Genomic DNA, 21,758 nt, shown 5'->3' on the forward strand with positions numbered 1-21,758 from the left:
TCGATTTCGAAAACCGTCCGGACAAATTTTGGAGTAACGATACAACATAAATAATAATATATCTTTGTTTAAATATTATATGGATTACGATTTGAATATAGAGGCAATTATGTCTCCGTTAAGGATATACTAAGTAACAGAATGGTATGTTTAGGTATTTCCAAGATACTAAACTAAGGGGAATAACTCAACGTTATCTCCACGAAATCGACAAGACAAGGAGGACAACTCTAATCTATTTGCTATTTCAAGCTATTCATTATCTTTACTGAAGATGTTAAGCAAGCGCTAGAGAACCTGTACGGAGATCTCAACAAAATTATGGAAACACCAAGTGATTCAATGTAGTCGGTCTACCATATTACTGTACATAACAGCGATTTTAAAAAATTCAATTGGGTAAGTGTTCCCTTGACTGAGAACATAAATTATTGACCGGGTAAACAATTGTTTAGGCCCAATCAAACAGAGGACAATAAAATTGTGAAAAGCCTCATTCAGTATAAAATGGTTGGGCTCAGAAATCAACCATCAAGATCGTAGAATGTGGAAGTTTTTGTTGATTAGCTTTGTTGATTAGCTAATTCTAATATTAAAGTAAAACCCAATATGGTAACACATGAATAACAAAGCTAATTCAAAGTAATAGATATAGCCTACAAAGTTATATCAATATTGCAAAAAATAGTGCTGTGTCAATACTTTATATTAAATAATTATAATTCGGGGGAAGGGGGATACAATTATTATAGCAGTCTACCATGCAATAATATGCATGAAAAAAGTTAGGTCAGAAATGGTGTTATCTTTGAATAATGTTTGTAGTATGCCAGCCCTACTTGGGATACTATCATTGTAATAAAGATAACAACACTTGACATACTGCAAATGTGAGCTATGTTTATTCACGAATACTGGATATAAAAATAAAAATATGCTGAATGGACACCAAAAAGACACAGAGAGCTAATAACTGTACGGGTACAAAACCAACTGCAGGTAAGATACCTAGTTATGTTAGATTATCTGTTTTGAATAAACATGGGGGAAAGAATTTGACTGAAGCAAATGTGAGAACCTATATCCCTGATAGAATGAAGAAAATAATTTGCCAATGAATAAAGACCCAACACGAAAGAGATTTAGCCACGAAGGCTTCTAAGGACAATAAATGGTCACTCAGTTCAAACCAACCCCTACATTATTCAAGCTCCTTATATATGTACATAACATCAGCAAACTCAACACTGATAGTAGTGTATCACCAGCTTTGATGGTGCATGCTTTATTTACAAAAGATGACAGTGATAATTTCATTAAACTCAAATTATGAAAAGTTAATTCATTACTGATGATAAAATGGTGTGTGGTTGTTAATATTAATGAGCTTTGTTTCAGTACACACACCACTAAACCTCTGGTGGACTGTACCATACATGGAGCCCCAGGACTAGAGACATGATCAATGTTATATACACAATAACAAAACATAAATAGCCTGATGGTGACAACACGACACCTTGTGTCCAGTACTCAGGGCAGATTAGTAGTCTAAAGCTTCTGTAACAAGGTGAAAATTATGCAACTTTCTCATATTTCAGGCTGTACCACACAACAGACTGCCTGATATCATTTAACAACACAAAAAAAGTATCACATACATTAGAGATGAGGGTTATCATAACTGTTTTTGATTAATATATCTGAACTATACATATGTTTATAGATCTATTTGCCTATTATCTACCATCTGCAGTATCCAATGTCTAGTATTATCTGGGCACCAGGTTAGGGGGAGAAATCATAGAAAAAAAATCAAAACAAATATCACTTTTTCTTCATCAAATGTACCCAGATTTTTATATAATATATATCTATATATATATATTTATATAATATGTGTGTATTATATGAGTGAAATAAGTTCATATACAACGTAATTGACATATTCAATTCATAATTAGAGCACTATTTTTCACTAAAAAGAAATAAATTATCAAACTAATGCACATAATAATGGTGTGGGTTCTGTACAAACAAATGCCATTTGGAGTGACAACATCCCTTACTACAAGTATACATCCTCACACTCACTATAAACAATTTGGGATCATTGATTTCAACACTTCAGACACTATTTACATGACAAATCAATGATCCACTATACACCTTATACTTTGTAAGAGTCGAGAGTATTTACAAGTATTAATAACTAAATCAACCATCGTTAGAGTACCAAATTGGAAGTTAGTATGAGACAGTGGTAGAAGGGTTTATCTGTGGTCTCGGGAGGAACGTCGCCGTTTGTTGGGAGGAGGTAGAGTTTCGGTTGCATCTGAAGAAAGAAACAATAAATTATATATACAACATACAACTTCCACAATATAAATCTCTCGAATTCCTTGCTTATATATAAGATACAGGATACCCATGTGTGATTAACAGAACGGCAAGATTAAAATGCCACAATACCCTTTTGTCAGTATGCTGCACATCATGATAAATGATCCACACAACTTATACCAACTTTTTCAAAAAATGTGGTTTCAATAGGTACAAATTGCCCTTGAACTATTTTGACAATGAATGTACTTATTACAGCCAGCATAACTACTATACATATTAGAGTATGGCAAGGTATTTGACACTACCTCTGGGTTTGGAGGACCGAGTGGAGCGTTTAGAGTCCTCCTGAGGGTCGGTGTTGGGAGATACCAAGGTTCGTGTTCGACTGCGCACTGGAGATCTGTCACGTATTTCTGTAATGATAACAGGCCATTAGTGTACATCACAATAATGATAATTCAAGGAATGTTCAATGATAACTGCTATGTGCATATTGCTTCGAGACGAACTTGAATCATCACCTAATAGGAATGACCAAAATAATAATAAGTATTCAATCAGAGGGGAGAGTAATTTAACCAGATATGATTTAAATCCCAACCTTTAAGCGCCTAAAAATAATTCTATCACATATCAGGAAATGAGGAAATTCACCTCGATTCTATGAATTTCTCAGGTGCCTGCTCTAACACACATCATGCATCTTCCCCACAATAATGATTATATCTGGATATTTTCAGAAGACACTTCACGTTATTTGGTCTTGTGGTATAAATTCATACTGATTTATCATTATTTTTGATACTTTTTTCTGTGAGTTATGTATGATACTACAGCGTATGTCTATAGTTGTCATTTCACCTTATATTGACATGGATATTAACATTTTTTACTGGATGTTTCTAATAAATTATATATCAAAGTTACCCATATTGCGATTTTAATATAATTTTTTTTACTGATACTCAGCACATATTTAATTCATTATTTTATATGTAAAGTTTTCGATAGTAGACAACAATAAATGTATTTCTCTATTGATTTAAAATGTATCATACGTACGGTTTTGAATAGCAAGTGTTGGGGAGTGTCTACTTCGCCGGCTCAGCTGAGCTTTCTTATTCTGTGCCAATTCATCTTCTGAAACTAATGGCTTTTTCTTAAGGTCCTTGTTAATTCCTTTTGGTTTTTCATCCCCTGATGGTGCCTTATTCTGAGTTCTGTTCCTGAGCCCAGTTTTGACAGAATCCAGTGTTGAAGTTAAACAATCAGTTGCTTCATTTGTTGACATCTTCACATTATCATTCTTCAATGTGGCATTGACATTATCTTTAGTATCTGATGAACGTGTGTGTTTGGCAACCTCAGAATCATCTAAATTTGTGGTTTTCTTGCTGGGATCTGCAGCACTTATCTCCTCATTCTGAGTTGGTTTCCTTCTACGTGAGGATGTTCGTAGATTCTTACCGGAGTCACTATCAGCATTCTTGTCCTGTGAATCGGCAGTGTTTGAGCGCTGTCTTGTTCCTACTTCCCTTTCAGCAGGGTCAGTCGGATTGTTGCGCTGCCTTGTCAGACGAAGATTGTGTTGGGCTGACGTCAAATTTTCAGTTGTTTTGTTTTCAATAGGTTTATTTTCATTTGATTCTGAGGACTTTCTGCTTCGTCTCAGTGCCATTGTAGTTGTTGAAAAATCTTCTGGGGTTAGAGGCCTAGAACTATCAGGCACACTGGTTTGTCTCTGTGGTCGGGAGGTGATAGCATTTGATGTAGAGTCTGTGATATCACCAGTGGAGTTGACCAGATTTGATTCACTGTAAGCAGGTAGCAGCTGTGGAACATTGTTGGTTTTTTCCTTTGCATTGGATTCCTCCTTTTCTTCATTTCGATTTATGCTTTGTGCACCAGAATTTGCTGTATATTGAACTTGTGACAAGGAATCAGGTGTTTTACCATACATGTCTTCACAATTCTGTTGTGTGATAATATTTGAAATTGTACTGTCCCCAGAACGCTGTTGGCAAATGATGTCTGTTGTTGCACAAGTTGGTTTAACTCCACCAACTGACACACTATTTACACATTCAGCACGACTAGAAGTAATCTCAGGACATTGAGAAGTATTTGTACACAAATTGTTGTTGGCACTACAGTTTAGGAGTAAATTTGGAGAAGATTTTTTGGAATTCTCAGTACTAGAAGTATTGCACTCATTCCCATTACAATTTAGAATAACTTTTGATGGTGAATGGCCTGTCTGCTCATCATGTTCAAAGTTGTGCTTGGGTTCTATGTCAACTGTAGAAGTATTATTGTCAGTGTTTGTAGAACAAACTGTATGAGGCGGAATTCCTCCTCCAGTTGTATAGTTTAATACACAATCAGATCTAGTCACATCAATATGAGATGTCCCTTTTTGTTTCAAAGATGGAGTAGAAATTTGTAAAACAGATCCTCCTACACTAGCACTATTTATAGTTGTATGTGGATAAGTAGACAACATACCACTAGCACTGTTTACCATAAAGTTTGGTTGTGTTTCTATAGTAGCAGTCCAACTTTCTGTAATGGCATTCAACTCCACCGTGGTCCCACCATTTGTACCATCACTGATATTATGCACTTTCCCTTCGATTGGATTCACACACAAAGACTCTGAGCTAGGGTCAGAATGCACTGGTAAGTTTGAATCACAGTTGGTGAAAGTATGGTGAGTTGAGCTGCCTGTTAGAGAAACACTAGATTCCTGTGAGGGCAGAGATTGAAAGTCAGTTTTAACAAAAGGATGACTAGAGATTGGTAAACAATCTTGATTATTTACTAATTCATCTTCCTGTGATTTGCAGGCCATTAAACTGGAGATTTCAGCAGACAGGTGTGGGGGAGCTGCTGAGTCAGGATCTACAGGTGAATTGGATTTGACAAACTTGGCCGCCATGGCTGTATCAGGCACAGCCAGTCTGGCATCTGGTGCAGTACGAGTTAGCCGAGGAGGAGAGCTGGAGGCTTGAGATTTTGTAGATGGTGTATTACCAGGAGATTTGTGTTGTGCATGAGGTAGCGAGGACTGATCTATTGAGGGCAGAGGCTTCACCAGCTTCTGTACAGATTCTGTCAAGCGTTTTGCAAGAGGTAGGGCAGGGTCAAAGAAATGCTGGGGGAGAGAGTTGATCATGGAGTTTGCTGGTGATCGTCGCTTGTTAGAAGAAGCTGCACTTGTAGAATACTTCTGTGGATCATAGCTCCCACTACTGCTAGCAATGCACCTACTCATATCCATCTTTGATGTTACTGGCCCGTTACTCATCACATCTGACATACATGAACTATAACTTACAGAATGCACTCCTTCAGGAGCTTTACCAAACCCTACCATTCCTGTACTAGAAACCACATTGTCAGATTGGCTTGACGCCACAGAAATAGGGTTGTTTGCGAGGGGAGATTTTGTCCTCTTGTCTACTTGAGGATTCCTTGGAAATGATTTCTGTTGATAATAGTGTGAAACATTTGGCTGAGAAGTGTCTGAGGAACTAAAGGATGCTACACTGGCAGCTGATGGTCCAGTAGTTGACCGGGACACAATGTTGTTTGTTATTGGCTGTACGCTATTGTAGTCATTATTGCACATACGGTAAGCATCCTCCGATGTTATTATAGATGAGCGTGGACTGGTGCATCGATTGGCCGGGTGACTGTTGACCTTGAGAGAAGGAACTGTAGATCTAGCCACTTCCTGTTGTGTTGAGAATGGTGCCCGCCGTGGCTCATCATTTTTACCCATGTTGCTCATTCCGTGTGAGAATGAAGACATTGTTGTGTGTACATCAGTGCCACCTAATAAACATAAATTGATTATTATACATCAATGTGTAAAGCATGAAAGCCTATATGGCCTACAATACAATACTCAATACTATGCTTAATGCTACATGCTGGTAAAAGAGATTTAAGATAAAATTGAGCATCTGCATATGTGCACAACAGTTTTTAATCTTATTATTCAAGTCTATCTTTTTGTTAGGATTTGGGACTTTGTCTATATGGAAGGGAAAAAAAATTAAATAAACACTTCCGATGTACATCTAGATGGAAAACATTTCCTGCTGACCACACAAAATTTTGATATATATTCCTATACCATATCAACTTGCATACTGAAGCAAGAGATGTTTTACTACTATCTCTACTACCCCTAGTTGGTCCTGTCTATCTGGATCCTCTACCCACTGACTAGGTATCACATTCATTGCTTACCAATAACTATATTCTCTGAGCATATCAATTAAGTTTAAAACTCCTTGACTTGCAACAAACTGAAGCAGTATTGGGTAAATTTTACCTGATATGGGCCCTGCAGCCAGCTGTTCCAAAGGATACATGTCCTTAATTTTTGTAAAATACACTTTATCTTTGCCCAATAATACTGTGATAATAATAATACATGAAACAAATTTGTAAAAAAAATCATTTAGCCATTCTAGAGAAAATTTGAAAACAATCTTATGAGCCACTGTCAAGAAATCGCTTGAAAATATCTTCAAGACAGATACTTGAATCATGCGACAATACCTTTATGAGACTGGAAGTTAGATAAAATGACAGCACCCTAAGGAGACAATTCGTCAAGAAATCATATGACAGTACATGTACCTAAATGAGACAGGTAGTCCAGTGTTCATAAGACAGTACATTTATGAGTGTTCATAAGACAGTACATTTATGAGACAGACAGCCAGGAGACCATATGACAGTACCTTTATCAGACAGGACTGCTATCAGACGGATAGTCACAGATCACATGACAATATCTTTATCAGGCAGACACTTGATAGTGTCACATGATAGTGTTTTTATGAGACAGATAGTCAGACCACCACATGACAGTACCTATGTGAGTCAGTCATGAGACCACACGACAGTATCTATGCGAGTCATGTATCAGTCAGGAGACCACATGACATTTCTTTTGTGCATCAGTCAGGAGACCACATGACAGTACCTTTGTGAGTCGGTCAGGAGACCACATGACAGTACCTTTGTGAGTCAGTCAGGAGACCACATCACTACGTTTATTATGAGACAGTCAGGAGACCACATGACAGTACGTTTATTATGAGACAGTCAGGAGACCATATGACAGTACGTTTATTATGAGACAGTCAGGAGACCACATGACAGTATGTTTATTATGAGACAGTCAGGAGACCACAAGACAGTACGTTTATTATGAGACAGTCAGGAGACCACATGACAGTACGTTTATTATGACACAATCAGGAGACCACATGACAGTATGTTTATTATGAGACAGTCAGGAGACCACATGACAGTATGTTTATTATGAGACAGTCAGGAGACCACATGACAGTATGTTTATTATGAGACAGTCAGGAGACCACATGACTACGTTTATTATGAGACAGTCAGGAGACCACATGACAGTAACGATACCTTTGTGCTAATCAGGAGACCACATGACAGTACCTTTGTGCATCAGTCAAGGACCACATGACATTACCTTTGTGCATCAGTCAAGGACCACATGACAGTACCTTTGTGCGTCGGTCAGGAGACCACATGACAGTACCTTTATTATGAGACAGTCAGGAGACCACATGACAGTATGTTTATTATGAGACAGTCAGGAGACCACATGACAGTACCTTTATTATGAGACAGTCAGGAGACCACATGACAGTACTTTTATTATGAGACAGTCAGGAGACCACATGACAGTACGTTTATAATGAGACAGTCAGGAGACCATATGACAGTACATTTATTATGAGACAGTCAGGAGACCACATTACAGTATGTTTATTATGAGACAGTCAGGAAACCACATGACAGTACGTTTATTATGAGACAGTCAGGAGACCACATGACTACGTTTATTATGAGACAGTCAGGAGACCACATGACTACGTTTATTACGAGACAGTCAGGAGACCACAAGACAGTACGTTTATTATGAGACAGTCGGGAGACCACATGACAGTACGTTTATTATGAGACAGTCAGGAAACCACATGACTACGTTTATTATGAGACAGTCAGGAGACCACATGACAGTACGTTTATTATGAGACAGTCAGGAGACCACATGACAGTATGTTTATAATGAGACAGTCAGGAGACCACATGACAGTATGTTTATTATGAGACCACATGACAGTATGTTTATTATGAGACAGTCAGGAGACCACATGACTACGTTTATTATGAGACAGTCAGGAGACCACATGACAGTACCTTTGTGAGTCGGTCAGGAGACCACATGACAGTATGTTTATTATGAGACCACATGACAGTACGTTTATTATGAGACAGTCAGGAGACCACATGACAGTAACTTTATTATGAGACAGTCAGGAGACCACATGACAGTAACTTTATTATGAGACAGTCAGGAGACCACATGACAGTATGTTTATTATGAGACAGTCAGGAGACCACATGACAGTACGTTTATTATGAGACAGTCAGGAGACCAGATGACTACGTTTATTATGAGACAGTCAGGAGACCACATGACAGTACGTTTATTATGAGACAGTCAGGAAAACACATGACAGTATGTTTATTATGAGACAGTCAGGAGACCACAAGACAGTATGTTTATTATGAGACAGTCAGGAGACCACATGACAGTATGTTTATTATGAGACAGTCAGGGAGACCAGATGACTACATTTATTATGAGACAGTCAGGAAACCACATGACAGTATGTTTATTATGAGACAGTCAGGAGACCACAAGACAGTATGTTTATTATGAGACAGTCAGGAGACCACACATGCAGGTATGGTTATTAGGAGGACAGTCAGGGAGACCACAAGACAGTATGTTTATATGAGACATGTCAGGAGGACCACAAGACAGTATGTTTATTATGAGACAGTTCAGGAGGACCACATGGACCAGTATGTTTATTATGAGACAGTCAGGAGACCAGATGACTACATTTATTATGAGACAGTCAGGAAACCACATGACAGTATGTTTATTATGAGACAGTCAGGAGACCAGATGACAGTACCTTTGTGCGTCAGTCAAGGACCACATGACAGTACCTTTGTGCGTCGGTCAGGAGACCAGGTGACAGTTTCTTTGTGCGTCAGTCAGGAGACCAGATGACAGTATGTTTATTATGAGACAGTCAGGAGACCACATGACAGTATGTTTATTATGAGACAGTCAGGAGACCACATGACAGTATGTTTATTATGAGACAGTCAGGAGACCACATGACAGTACGTTTATTACGAGACAGTCAGGAGACCATATGACAGTATGTTTATTATGAGACAGTCAGGAGACCACATGACAGTATGTTTATTATGAGACCACATGACAGTACGTTTATTATGAGACAGTCAGGAGACCACATGACAGTACGTTTATTATGAGACAGTCAGGAGACCACAAGACAGTACGTTTATTATGAGACAGTCAGGAGACCATATGACAGTATGTTTATTATGAGACAGTCAGGAGACCATATGACAGTATGTTTATTATGAGACAGTCAGGAGACCATATGACAGTAGTACTAGTACCTTTATGAGACAGTCAGGAGACCACATAACAGTACCTTTATGAGACAGATAGTCAGGAGATCCTAGCTAGGAGATCACATGCCTAGTCTAACCTTTAGGATAAATGAGACAGTCACAAGATCACATGACAATACTTTATATAATGGGTAGTCAATGCAGACATCACATAATACTTTCGTAGTGTAATTCAAAATTACCTTTATCTGCATACTATTAAATTACTTTAATAAGATAATTTTCTCCTTCAAATTTCATGGTTTTTCCACAAGAGTACAGAACATTTCATGAGGATTTGATTCCATATATGCATGCACTGATCAATATATCATCATGAAAATAATATTCAAAATAGAGGTCAATTTAGTAAGAATTTTGCTATTAATGGACATAAATTCTTTGATTAAATCTACCACAAAATCAGCTAAAAAAGTAATTAACAAAAAATTTGGATGCTGACTACAGTATTCAAAAGGTATAAGTACAGAGAAAGGCATGCAACTTTTGTTCATAAAGGATGTCAAATGTAATTATCACATGTGATGCATTTTAAAAAGTGTACCCATCCAAAGTAGAAGACATAAAATGATACTGTGTACTCTCAAACAGTTACCTTGTTTACTTCATGTAAACAATGCTAGCTTCCTATACTCATTCTATCTACATACAGGTGTTTATACTGTTACCATGCGTTACTACATGTATTAACTTCTAAACAAGTGTGTGGTACATAAAACTTCAATAATGATGATTTCTGACCTATGAAATTGGCTTTAACATACAGTATGCATACACTTCTAATGAATTCAAAAATGAAGCCATTAAGTTTGATGACAGATTTTCTATTAACAGTAATGTTTTATCCTTACCTTACACACCGCTTATCATGCTTATGGAATTTATTCTAAATAACAGACAAAATTTTGGCCCTCCACATCAAGGTCCTATACTCTGACTACAGAATTTCTATATCCCTGAATACTGCATGAATTTACCAAAAATATCCAAGGAAAGCCACAGTACAGTCAATATAATATACACTTGTGATGATCATGACAAGCTCTACTTAGCAAACATATCCTTTCAATGATCTTCACATTTAACCTTGAATTTTTATAGAACTCAGTAATTCACCATTTTGTCATTCCTAATATATGACGAATTGTATTAATATGTTTTATTGATTAAAATTGTATGTTACCGACAAGAAATTTGTGTTGATATGGTATAATATCACAAGAATGGAATCATGCAGTTCATTACAAGAATTTGGTTTTAACTAACAGGTGCCAGGTAGTTAATTATATATATATAATTTTGACAAAAAACTTATTAGTCAATAAGATTGCAATCTTTAAGCTACACCAACTAAAGAACACTACATTTACTTTAGTAAGACAGACCAAATAGCATGTCAAACCACTGTCGGTTTTCCAAGCAAAGTTGGTTGATAAATGTGGACAGCCTCCTTCCTATATTAGTTGTCAGTATACATAACTTATAGGGAGTAATTGGTATGCATCAAGCTACCCGGGTATTAAAGAATTAATCATGTTTCAAGATCACAAACTATCCCCACAAAAATTGAACTCATTTTATAACCATAACTTCAATTTGATTCTTTATGGGAGCCAAGGTAAGATTAATCTAAGGTTAGAAATATTATGTTTTGTTCCTTTTAAGATTACTTGCCAAAGTTATGGTTAGTTATTATGAACAAGTTTACAACTAATGATCTACTAACCAAATGTAGAATTGCAATTGCCATGTGGTGGCATTAGGGGATCCATTTTCTGCATGTGCTTTAAATGGTCTGCAGTATATGGAGGCAGCTTTTGTTTGTTCGTCATCACTTGGGCTACACATTCCTCTCTCAGAAACTGCTTTGGACTTTTGCGTTTGTTGGACTCTACCAGGTTTGAGAATATTTTGTCCCTAGTAGACCAATGTAACACAGTGTTTTGCTGGCTGGGGCCAACATGATTCATCACCTTGGTCTTGTCTTTCCGGCAATTCACATGATTAAATGTTTGATGATTTAAAGCCTTTTCCATTGGCATTGATAAAATTGAAGAAATATCAGAATTATGCTTCAACGTGTTTTTGTTAACATGACTATTGGACATTGCATATCCAACTGTTATCACTTGAGCATCTGATTTAGGTACACATGTGGTCTTACTTATTCCATCTAAAAAATGTTTGATGGATGCACCACAATCTTCACTATTAGCATGTGCTGCTTTAAAATCATCTCCAGGTTCTGATGGAGTGCCATCCGACCTTTCTGATGAGCTGCCAATTCCTGAGTCATGATTGTAAACCTTTGTCTCCTGTTCCAGTGTGCAGCCTGAGGCTGCTATGTCATTCGGAGTAGAATGTTCATGTAGAAGACTGCTCTGACTTGAATTTTCAGAGTCTCCACCAGGGCTGTCTATCAAACAGTTCGTGCTGGTACCCACAACACCTGTGTGTTTGGCTGGATGGTTCATCACATGAGGATTGAGCAATTGTTCAGAATTCGAAGGACTAGTGTTCTCCAATGATGTTTTCTGCTGAGTAGAGGCTGCAACAGCATTTGTTGCAACATGCTGTTGTTGTCTGTGGCTCATGATAGGAGAAGCACTAGTTGTTGTGCGAGCCCCACAACAAACAGTCGTCAGATGATTGTCCTCAGGGAAACCAGATGTCAAACTCTTGTACACACTTTGATGTAAAGGTTGCAGTTCAGCTGAAGACATACCAGGCACATAGCCAGGTAAAGATCTGGGAGAAGATGAAGTAGGTGACTGGGTGACAAATCCTTGAGTTGCACTAGAAACTGGCATAAGCTCTGGTCCTCCCGGTGACCTGTTGACAGTCCTGTTCTGTGTCAAGTTGCTGTTGTGTAAACTGGTCACAGACTCTTTCCTAGTAGGACTAGAATGAACATAACCACTATTACCCCTGCTTGCAGGGTATGCAAGTGGCTGTGGAGATGATGACATAGATGATACTGAAGACAGCGACGATGATGAAGGCAACATTAAGTTATTACTACTACTACTACTGCTACTGTATACTGTTAATGTCTCATTCTGCTGGTGTTGCTGCCTAGAGTAATTAACACTTGAATGTCCTGCAGAAGAACTTGGCACAGAAGATATCCTATCACTTGATGGGGGCATCCTTCCTTGATGCATAACATTGTTAATAGGTAAATGTTTATTTGGAGAAATACCACTTGGTGGCTGCTTTTTGTCCTTTGGGGAGCGTTTTATAGGATTTTTATGTGGGGAAAATCCATCTAAAGAACCGTCACTTTTTATGGGACTTGTATCGGATGAATTTTCCATAGGTTCTAAAAGTCCAGTATATGGGTTTATGATTTTTCCAGCTGTGTTTTCAGGTAAAAATTGACTCTGATCTCCAGAATCTGATTTCCTAGGTATGGGTTCCTGAGACAATGGAATTAAGTTTGAAGCAGCAGTTGAGTTAACCATGTGAAGATTTGTGTCTGTATTTTGGTGTGAAGGGCTGTGAGGCGGATGGATTGGTTGTCTCCCAGAATAGGTAACAGCTGGTTGTGTAGAAGCTGGTAAGGCCTGTGTAACCATTGGAATGCTTGGCATATTTGAGCTGCTGCCTGATGTGACCAGAGGCAGGCCACAGGTAGCCAGAGCAGGGTTTGGTACACTCTGTATGGAGACTTCTCCCTCTGATGATGGCACTGCTGTGGGAGTGCTGGGAGACTGGGACTGTGTCTCACTAACAGTTGCATTTGGTTTTTCTTTGGGCTTCCGTTGTCGTCTCTTCTTTTTAGGAGGAGACCCCGTTTCTGGAGGTGGTAACATTTTACTGTGCATAAAGTTATTGATGCCTGCTAAGGACGGTTCAGTCTGAAGCAAATTGACTAGCAATGGACTTCCAGTGGACGTTGTGGGGTACCTGCCTCCCTTCACAAAGTTGTTGACCAGAGCACTCCCATGAGGATAAGGAGGAGGAGGAGGTAGTGAAAGTTCATGCCCTTGCTGTTGTGGAATGCTGTGAGGAGACAGGCCTGGTGGTGAGGGCAGTTTCATTCCTGGTTGACCCAGAGAGCCCTTGGCCTGCTGATCAAATGGGAAGAATCCACTTTGATGTGGTTGTACACTTGTTGGGTTTTTCCCTGGAGGAAATCCAAAAGACTGTTGGGGTTGAGGACTCTTGCCTGTGGCTGAAGATGGCATTCCCATTGAGGCAAATGGCATGGCATCTCTTGAACCAGGTGACTGAAACCCATCTGGTGCTGATGACTGCTGCCCAAATAACGTGTCAAAGAGGGGTGCCCCTTGCCGAAGATAATCAGCAATATTTTTCTGTGTTGTGCTTTCTGCATTACTTGGCCCTGGAGTTTCAAAATCATTTGTTCTTCCTCCACCAGAGTCTAACACAGACACTGATGGTGCATCTACTGTATCACTTTCTGTTCGGAAAACCAATCGAGTTCTTTCGTTATTTCTACCAGCTATTGTTAGTGAGATAATCTGATCGCCTTCAATTTGTACAGCTAAGACTCCCAGTTGTCGTAGTGTTGAGTCTCCCTGTTGTGCCAACTGTTTAAGTCTTTGAGCAGCTTCACGTGGGATGTTAAACGTCACACGTACACTGTTCCATGGCTCAACTTTCTTTAGGATAAGCTTCCTCTTATCTGAAAAAAAAGGAATATAATATATTATCCAGTTTTATATTTCACATCTTGAAAATACTGAAACAAGATTTCAATAATTTTGCTAAAAAAAAGCCAGAATAAAAGCTAAGCGAGAGAGCGCTCAATGTAGATATGCCACCAACCCTGTCATGGATAAATAGTTGAAAATATATATATGTACCTTTGACTTTTTAATGTTGACTAGTTATCACTAACGACAGTGAAGTCTAAAGCAGGTGTAGAATTTGATGTTATGACAGTATGATTTGAATGTTTTTTTAAGATTTCATGTACAAAAACTTTTTATTTCAAAAATGGACAAATAATCCTTGACTAAAATTTCCAATCCGCAAACACATTTATTAAATACATCAGGAATTATTCCATGACATGGAGAATCCTACCCATTCTGAAACAGGAGAGAACATAAAAGTACCATACTAATCCTCAAATAAGCTTTCTCTCCTAGTGCAAAAGTTAAGTATTAAAGTTTGGGGACAGATGTTATTTGTGAACCACTTTTACCTTATTTTAAAATTGATGATTCAGCAAAAATGAAGAGGCGGCTAATTTAATTTGTGGGCAGGAGTTTATTTGCATATAATATGGCAAAAATGAAAATCTATCTATATTCATTATGCGCACTTTGATATGAAATGATCCCAAGACAAGCTACAAAATAACTGAGTTTTTGTGTGTTACAATAATTCAGCAATTTTGTTGGCATACCGTACTTTGGGATATTATGGATGTGGTTATATTTTGGTTTATTTGGCGCCTAGGGTGAATGAGCCAAAATTAAACACACCAAAATTTCACAAAAAAAATATGTAGACTTTCGTAGCATATTAAATGAACAAACATATCAATTACATAACTACAGGTAAGTGCCAAAATTTAACACACATGATGGTAAATGCCAAAATTTGACGCACCAATATTTAACCACCCCCTTTAATTTTTTTTTTAGAATATCCCAAAGTACGGTAATAGAAATTTATGTTATCAGTCCATAACGTAAAAAATGACTTTGTCAATTTACAAAACAATTTCTTTCTTCTACTTTAGGGAAGTGTAGGTCCAGAGACATAAGCTTCACACAATACCCGTCACAGGTGTTGTATCACGGTTGATCATGACTGGCCAGACCTCTTGCAATGACTGCTCAGGTAATATAAGGCAAGTTTTTTTAAAGTAATTTTTGGTATATTTTAGCAGGCACCGGACATAAAATTGGTCCGGTGTTTGGAATTCAGAGAGATCAGTATTTGGAAGTCTTTTAATAGTATAATAAAGAAGGACCAATTTCGTACAATGACAATTCGTTTGGTATTCAGAGGTGTTCGGTTTTAAGAAGGTTCGGTTTTTCGGAAGTTGCACTGTACTTTCCAAATTTGTGCAGCAAAACAGGTCTTGATTGAACCCAGGATATCTTTTACTAAGTGGGGGTATAATGAACAAATTACAAAAGAAAATGTTATTGAATCTTACAAATACCTACCGGTATCTCCACCAATGCAAATTATGGTACAAACAACACAATGTTTGAAACTACTACGATTATAAATTGTGGTTCAGGATAGTTCCTTCGAACAAATTAACCAGGTATTGGGGGAAATAAGCAAACCATTCCCAAAAACTAGTTAATTTAGGAGACATACAGGCATATCATTGTAAGTTACCATACTTCATTCAATGCCCTTGCATACTTTAATAAGCTGAAATGGGGAATATTTATAATCAAAATTTGTAACAAAAATGACATATCCTAAAAGTTAGTGTTTCTCTCACTTTGAGGATATGTGGCCTTCTATCTTACCTGTTGAGAGCAGATCTCGAAGACCTTTGCGGATATCTTCAAGTCGAGACTGAAGGTTTGGATCATTGATGTCCCCTTCACATGTAAACACCGTCTCGATGTAGTCCTCTTGAGGACCCATCTTTACTGAGAGGTCATATGTCCACCTGTAACAATAAGATACATAACTAATTTACAAAATCTTACTAAAGTTTACTTTATCATTCATTTAACTTTGGCCTCAAATGAAATTTATAACCCACATTGGTTTTTATGTTTAGGTACTTCAACATCAAGCAGGGATTTTCCTAACATAGAAACAGGGTCCATTAAAGGACCAATTCCCCTAAAAAAATCTTGAGAAAAATTCCCAATTTGCCACTAAATTTTTTGTTTTTCCCCAATGACACATATTGTCGCATAGAAATTCCCGATGCAATGGACCCTGGACCCAGTTGAAAAATTGTAGGAAAATCCCTGCCAAGTAAAAATATATTTTACAGTGTACAGTAATTATAAGATATCATTATATTGTTGCTGTTTTTCTTTATACATGGTGCTTTTGGAGAACAATAATCATTATCCACTCTCCATTACAAAACTGTATATACAATAAAACTATGAACTACAGTTTGATCAAAACTACATATCAACTTTCTTCATATCATTATTTAAGTCAACATTTCACGATTTAATCATGACCATCTGCTGCTTCAATCTGGGGACACTAAGGGTGATCACATTTTTTATGTAAAATATCATAGTTTGTACTTGTAGCTAGCTATGATATTAATCACTAATTTCATTCCAATATATATGACAAGAGGCAAGAGCCTTAAAATAGGTCAAGACCATTTAATGAGGGAACTTAATTAGCATTCCATCTTAGGTCTTCAAGTACCAGCTGGCAAAATATCAGGTCTCTAAGCCTTTTAGAACTTGTTGATCAGAAGATTCTCAAGGGATTTAAACTAAAACCCTTTGACCTTAATAAATAAAGGTCAAGACCAATTCATTATATGATTATGCAACTAATCAGCACTCTGTCCTACATACCCATTGGCAAAATATAAGGTTTGTGACATGACTTTCAAGCAAATTTTGCCTATTTGACCCCTGTGACCTAGAAAATAGGTCAAGTTCAGTCAATTATATAAGAAAATTTTAGCATTCTGTTCTAGCTACATATATATATACATATAGGTACCCACTGAAAAAATATAAGGGCTCTGGGACTTCTGGAACTCGAGATTCTTCAAGTTTTCAAACATATTTAATGCAATGACCTTGAAAATTGGTCAAGGCTTTTTATGGAAAGTAACTTCATTGCACTATACCCCAGGTACACTTGGCCAAATATCGGTACCCAGTTGCTTAAAGTTTTCTAGAAGTAATTAAAGTTGACAGATGATCATGGACGGATGTCTTATGACATACCATAAGCTTAGAGGCACTTCATGCCATGTGATCAGCTAAAGATAAAATAAATAAAAGTTAAATTGTGTTTTTATGCTTACATACAATTGCAATAGTTTTAGTATTGCACAAATTTCATTTCGAAACCAGGACCAGTGATTATGGTTATAATATGCATGATCAATTAATATTGGTAAGACAAAATAGGAGTATCAGGCATCAGATATGTATCTTTAAAAAATATTTGGAGTATCGTCAATTCTTCTATGTTAAATTACCATCCTGGGGTTGATTGCACATCTACCACCAATATCTTGACATGTATATGATTCTATAGGTAAGTAATAATGAACCTTTAGTTTCTTTTATCTATATATAGGAAAAGGCAGTTATCAACATTGCCAGCTTAAGTTAAATATCAAATTCATTGATCCTGATGTACATGACAATACTGCAAATTACAAGATAATTTCATGATGACAATATTTATACAAAAGTAAAATCTGTGCAATACAGTTTATATACTAAAAGTAAGATATCCAGATATGTATAATACAGGTTTTCTTTAACAGGGGTTCAATACTTTGTAAGTAGTGTACATATGTATGCACTATTATGTATGCAACACAAATTGGGCAGTTTGGGTAAAATCAAAATTTTGTAAAATGTAGATCAAAGCACAATATGCAACTATATTTAAAAGCAGCTTTCAGATAATAAACTTAACTTGGAATGTAGCATTTTCCATTGATATTTTTTGCATCCTGATAAAAGATAAATTCTTTGCAAATATAAATGTAAAATGTAGGTCAAATTCAGCATTCATGAAATATATTCAGCTGAATAATGATCATTGATGAAAGAACATGGAAATACTAAACTATGTAGCATTGCCACATGTATTATATTCATATTAGTCACTTAAATATGGATGAAACAATTCTTACAAATTTCATATCAATTCTATCAGTTTCCTGCCAATTTGCTTGAGAAGCAAAAAGTTAAACAGAGGCATGACCAGTAGCTGCCTTATGCCAGGACATAATTCTTTTCTGTTCTAATAAAGTCTCATTAGGTTTATCTTATCTTTTCCAATAATGATTTTATTGCCTTTTGAAATATTAAACATAGACTGTGGTCAGATGTTTACATTCACTAAGCTAGTTGGACATTGAATCTTCATAGGTTTATTTAACAGTAAAAGAATGAATCTAAATGAGAATTCTCATACAAGATAGGAAACTTGGGCAATAGAAAATGGTAAAAATTCAGCAATGCATATGAAATTTATTACAAAGAGCAGACAAACCATGATTTAACATCAGTAAGTGATCATGATAAATCTACATGCAAGTCCCGAATTCTGTATTCACAGAATTTTTATAGTAATCTGGAAATACTTTACATTAACATTGTGGGGCTTTTTGTTTTCTGCAATAATTTGAAAAGGACTCGTGAAAATCAACTGTAGATGGATCCCTGATGTAATGAGATGTATCTATGCATGTATTTAATTGGCAGATCATCGAGGTATGACATTAATTTATATGGTTCCAGCGATCGATTCTCTTCAAATCATCAGGAAATTTGTGCTTATTTGGTTAAATATGGTATGCATATATATGTTTTTAAATGCATACTGTTATTTCAAAATTAATAACATATAAAATGATCAAGAGAAGTAAACAATCAGGTTGGGAAAACCAGCAACTTGCGTATAATACGCAAACTTGCCTATTATATTCAATTATACACCAATTGAGGTATAGCTTTGTTACTAAAAACAGCCAAAATCACTTCAAGTCAAATTTATTTTAATTTCGTCTAAGTTGCATTTATTTAGTCATGCAACATCATACAAATGCACATTGGAAAGCAAAAAACACCTCAGCTTTCAGTAAAGGTATTTCAGTAAAAAATTATTTTGTAAATGAATGCGCCATTAGATAATATATTGCAAAAATTTACTGTTTAAACAATGTTGGCTATTTTTAGTAACAAATCCCTACTACAACTGGTGTATAATTAATATAATACGCAAGTTTGCATATTATATATGCAAGCTGGCAGTTTTCCTCAACCTGACAATTGTCAAATATTCCATGTACAATCAACGCATTTAAACACACTACAATAAGAACATCTCTAATATGAGTTTCTTGCAAATTGGTCAATCGAAAAATTTATGGTAGGCAAAATAACTTCACTCAATAAATATTGCTGATAAATATGGGCCTGCTGATGAAAAAAAATCAGTACTTATTCATCTATGCCAACTCATTTTTAACAATAGCATAAACTTGGTCATGATCATGATTCAAAGAAACATTTGCAAAATCAAACACGTGATATGCATGATATTGACACCACATTAATATTTATTATTTTCTACCATACGCATATATATGCCAAATTATGAGTGATATAGTCTCAAACATGCAACTTCAAAATGGTATTATAAAAACGTGTATTAATAAATATTACATGCAAAAAAAACACCGTTTTATCAATTTAGTTTGTGCTTTCTCATTTCCCCGGAATATTAGCCAGCTTGGCAGCCATGATGAACGACATAAAATTCGTCAACCAGTGACAGAACTCAACGTAACCTATTAAAACGATACCACTATCAAAACGCTAATTATTCTAATAGAAACATCAATAAAACGATTCCATATGCTCAGTGTCTTTGCGTTAGTTTGCGCCAGACATTCTGTCGTCTCAGGCGGAAGGGAGGGCATGGCACCGACCTGGAATCAGAGGCAGGGGACGAACTATCTGTTGTCATTAATCAAGTTAGTCTAAATGACCGCTGCACAATAAAAGACAGTAAGATGGTATATAAACTTGAGAAACTGAATATCAAAATGATGCATTGTACTGGCAAATGACGTACAATATCATATTTAATCAGTAAATAATCGGAGTGATGTCATGAGAACAGAGTCGGAAATGCTCGGACCCCACACCATCCAAGGTGCCCTACACTTCTCCTGTTTACACGCAATGAACCACTGACCATTATCACCTGCAACAAAAAGACCTCTATTTGTACGTGCATCCAAATTAGTCCAAGCCACTGACCTGTATAGGTGACAGAGTAGTTTTAAAAATGTGCTTGCATATTCAACGCCATTGAACAATAACAAGTGCCGCCATTTGCAATACTACTGGCACGCATGCCCAAGTAAACTACTGAATTCTGGGAATGACATTGAAAACCGCGCGTAACTTCGATGCCCGTGTTGCCAAATACGTACTATGTCGTTAGTAAAATACTGTTCTGTTAGGAACTTACATATATGGTACACATATACAAAATATATTTATTGAAAATATGCAAAGTATGGAATAGACAGCTCCCACAACTTCAACATCGAATCCAGTGCTGGTCCACGTGTTGGCAAACTTGTTAGGGTCATCGTAACTAGACGCGGTCTAGGCCTACTATATACTATTGACATACGATCAACAGAGTTTCGAAGCATACCATTTATTCGAAAGTACCATCCCTCATAAAAAAAAGAATAACTTCTAGCAATTACAATTCCGTCAATGATCCAATTTTATATGCAGAATTAAACGTATGCAGATATATTAGCTCAAACTAGACTTCTATATATGATCAATATCAGAGCCAGTCTCCATTCAGAATGTCGATTAAATGAATGAACTATTAATTAAATTATTCATCAAGGTAGCCTCTTCGCGATTTTCTGTTCTTTTATTTTTTGTTGTTTATTTATTCAATTTGGGGCGGGGTGGGGTTATTTAATTGTATACCGATTTATTCTATTCGTGTATTGTTATGCTAGCTCTTCGGGGATAAATGGTATTTATTGTAAGTGAAGATTGTATACCACGCTACTTAATGTATGATATAATTGTTGTTGTTTTTTTACAATTGAAATCAAAGGAATTAGAACCAAACACGGATGTCATGATTTCAGAAATGAAGGAAGGTAAAGA

The 21,758-nt window shown here is 36.6% G+C and overlaps 1 protein-coding gene across 1 annotated transcript; it reads right to left on the reverse strand.

Annotated features, from left to right (window-relative positions):
* Nucleotides 1–880: 880 nt before the first annotated feature.
* Nucleotides 881–20,954, reverse strand: LOC117325703 (serine-rich adhesin for platelets-like). Its single transcript, XM_033882123.1, has 6 exons — nt 20,874–20,954; nt 16,395–16,540; nt 11,651–14,575; nt 3,409–6,183; nt 2,652–2,759; nt 881–2,335 (listed from the first exon to the last, which is right to left on the reverse strand). Exons 2-6 carry the CDS (start codon nt 16,513–16,515, stop codon nt 2,274–2,276), a joined length of 5,991 nt encoding a protein of 1,996 aa, XP_033738014.1. The 5' UTR covers nt 16,516–16,540; nt 20,874–20,954; the 3' UTR covers nt 881–2,273.
* Nucleotides 20,955–21,758: the final 804 nt, after the last annotated feature.

This window comes from Pecten maximus, chromosome 4 (genome assembly GCF_902652985.1).
Source record: "Pecten maximus chromosome 4, xPecMax1.1, whole genome shotgun sequence".
NCBI classification, from domain to species: Eukaryota; Metazoa; Mollusca; class Bivalvia; order Pectinida; family Pectinidae; genus Pecten; species Pecten maximus.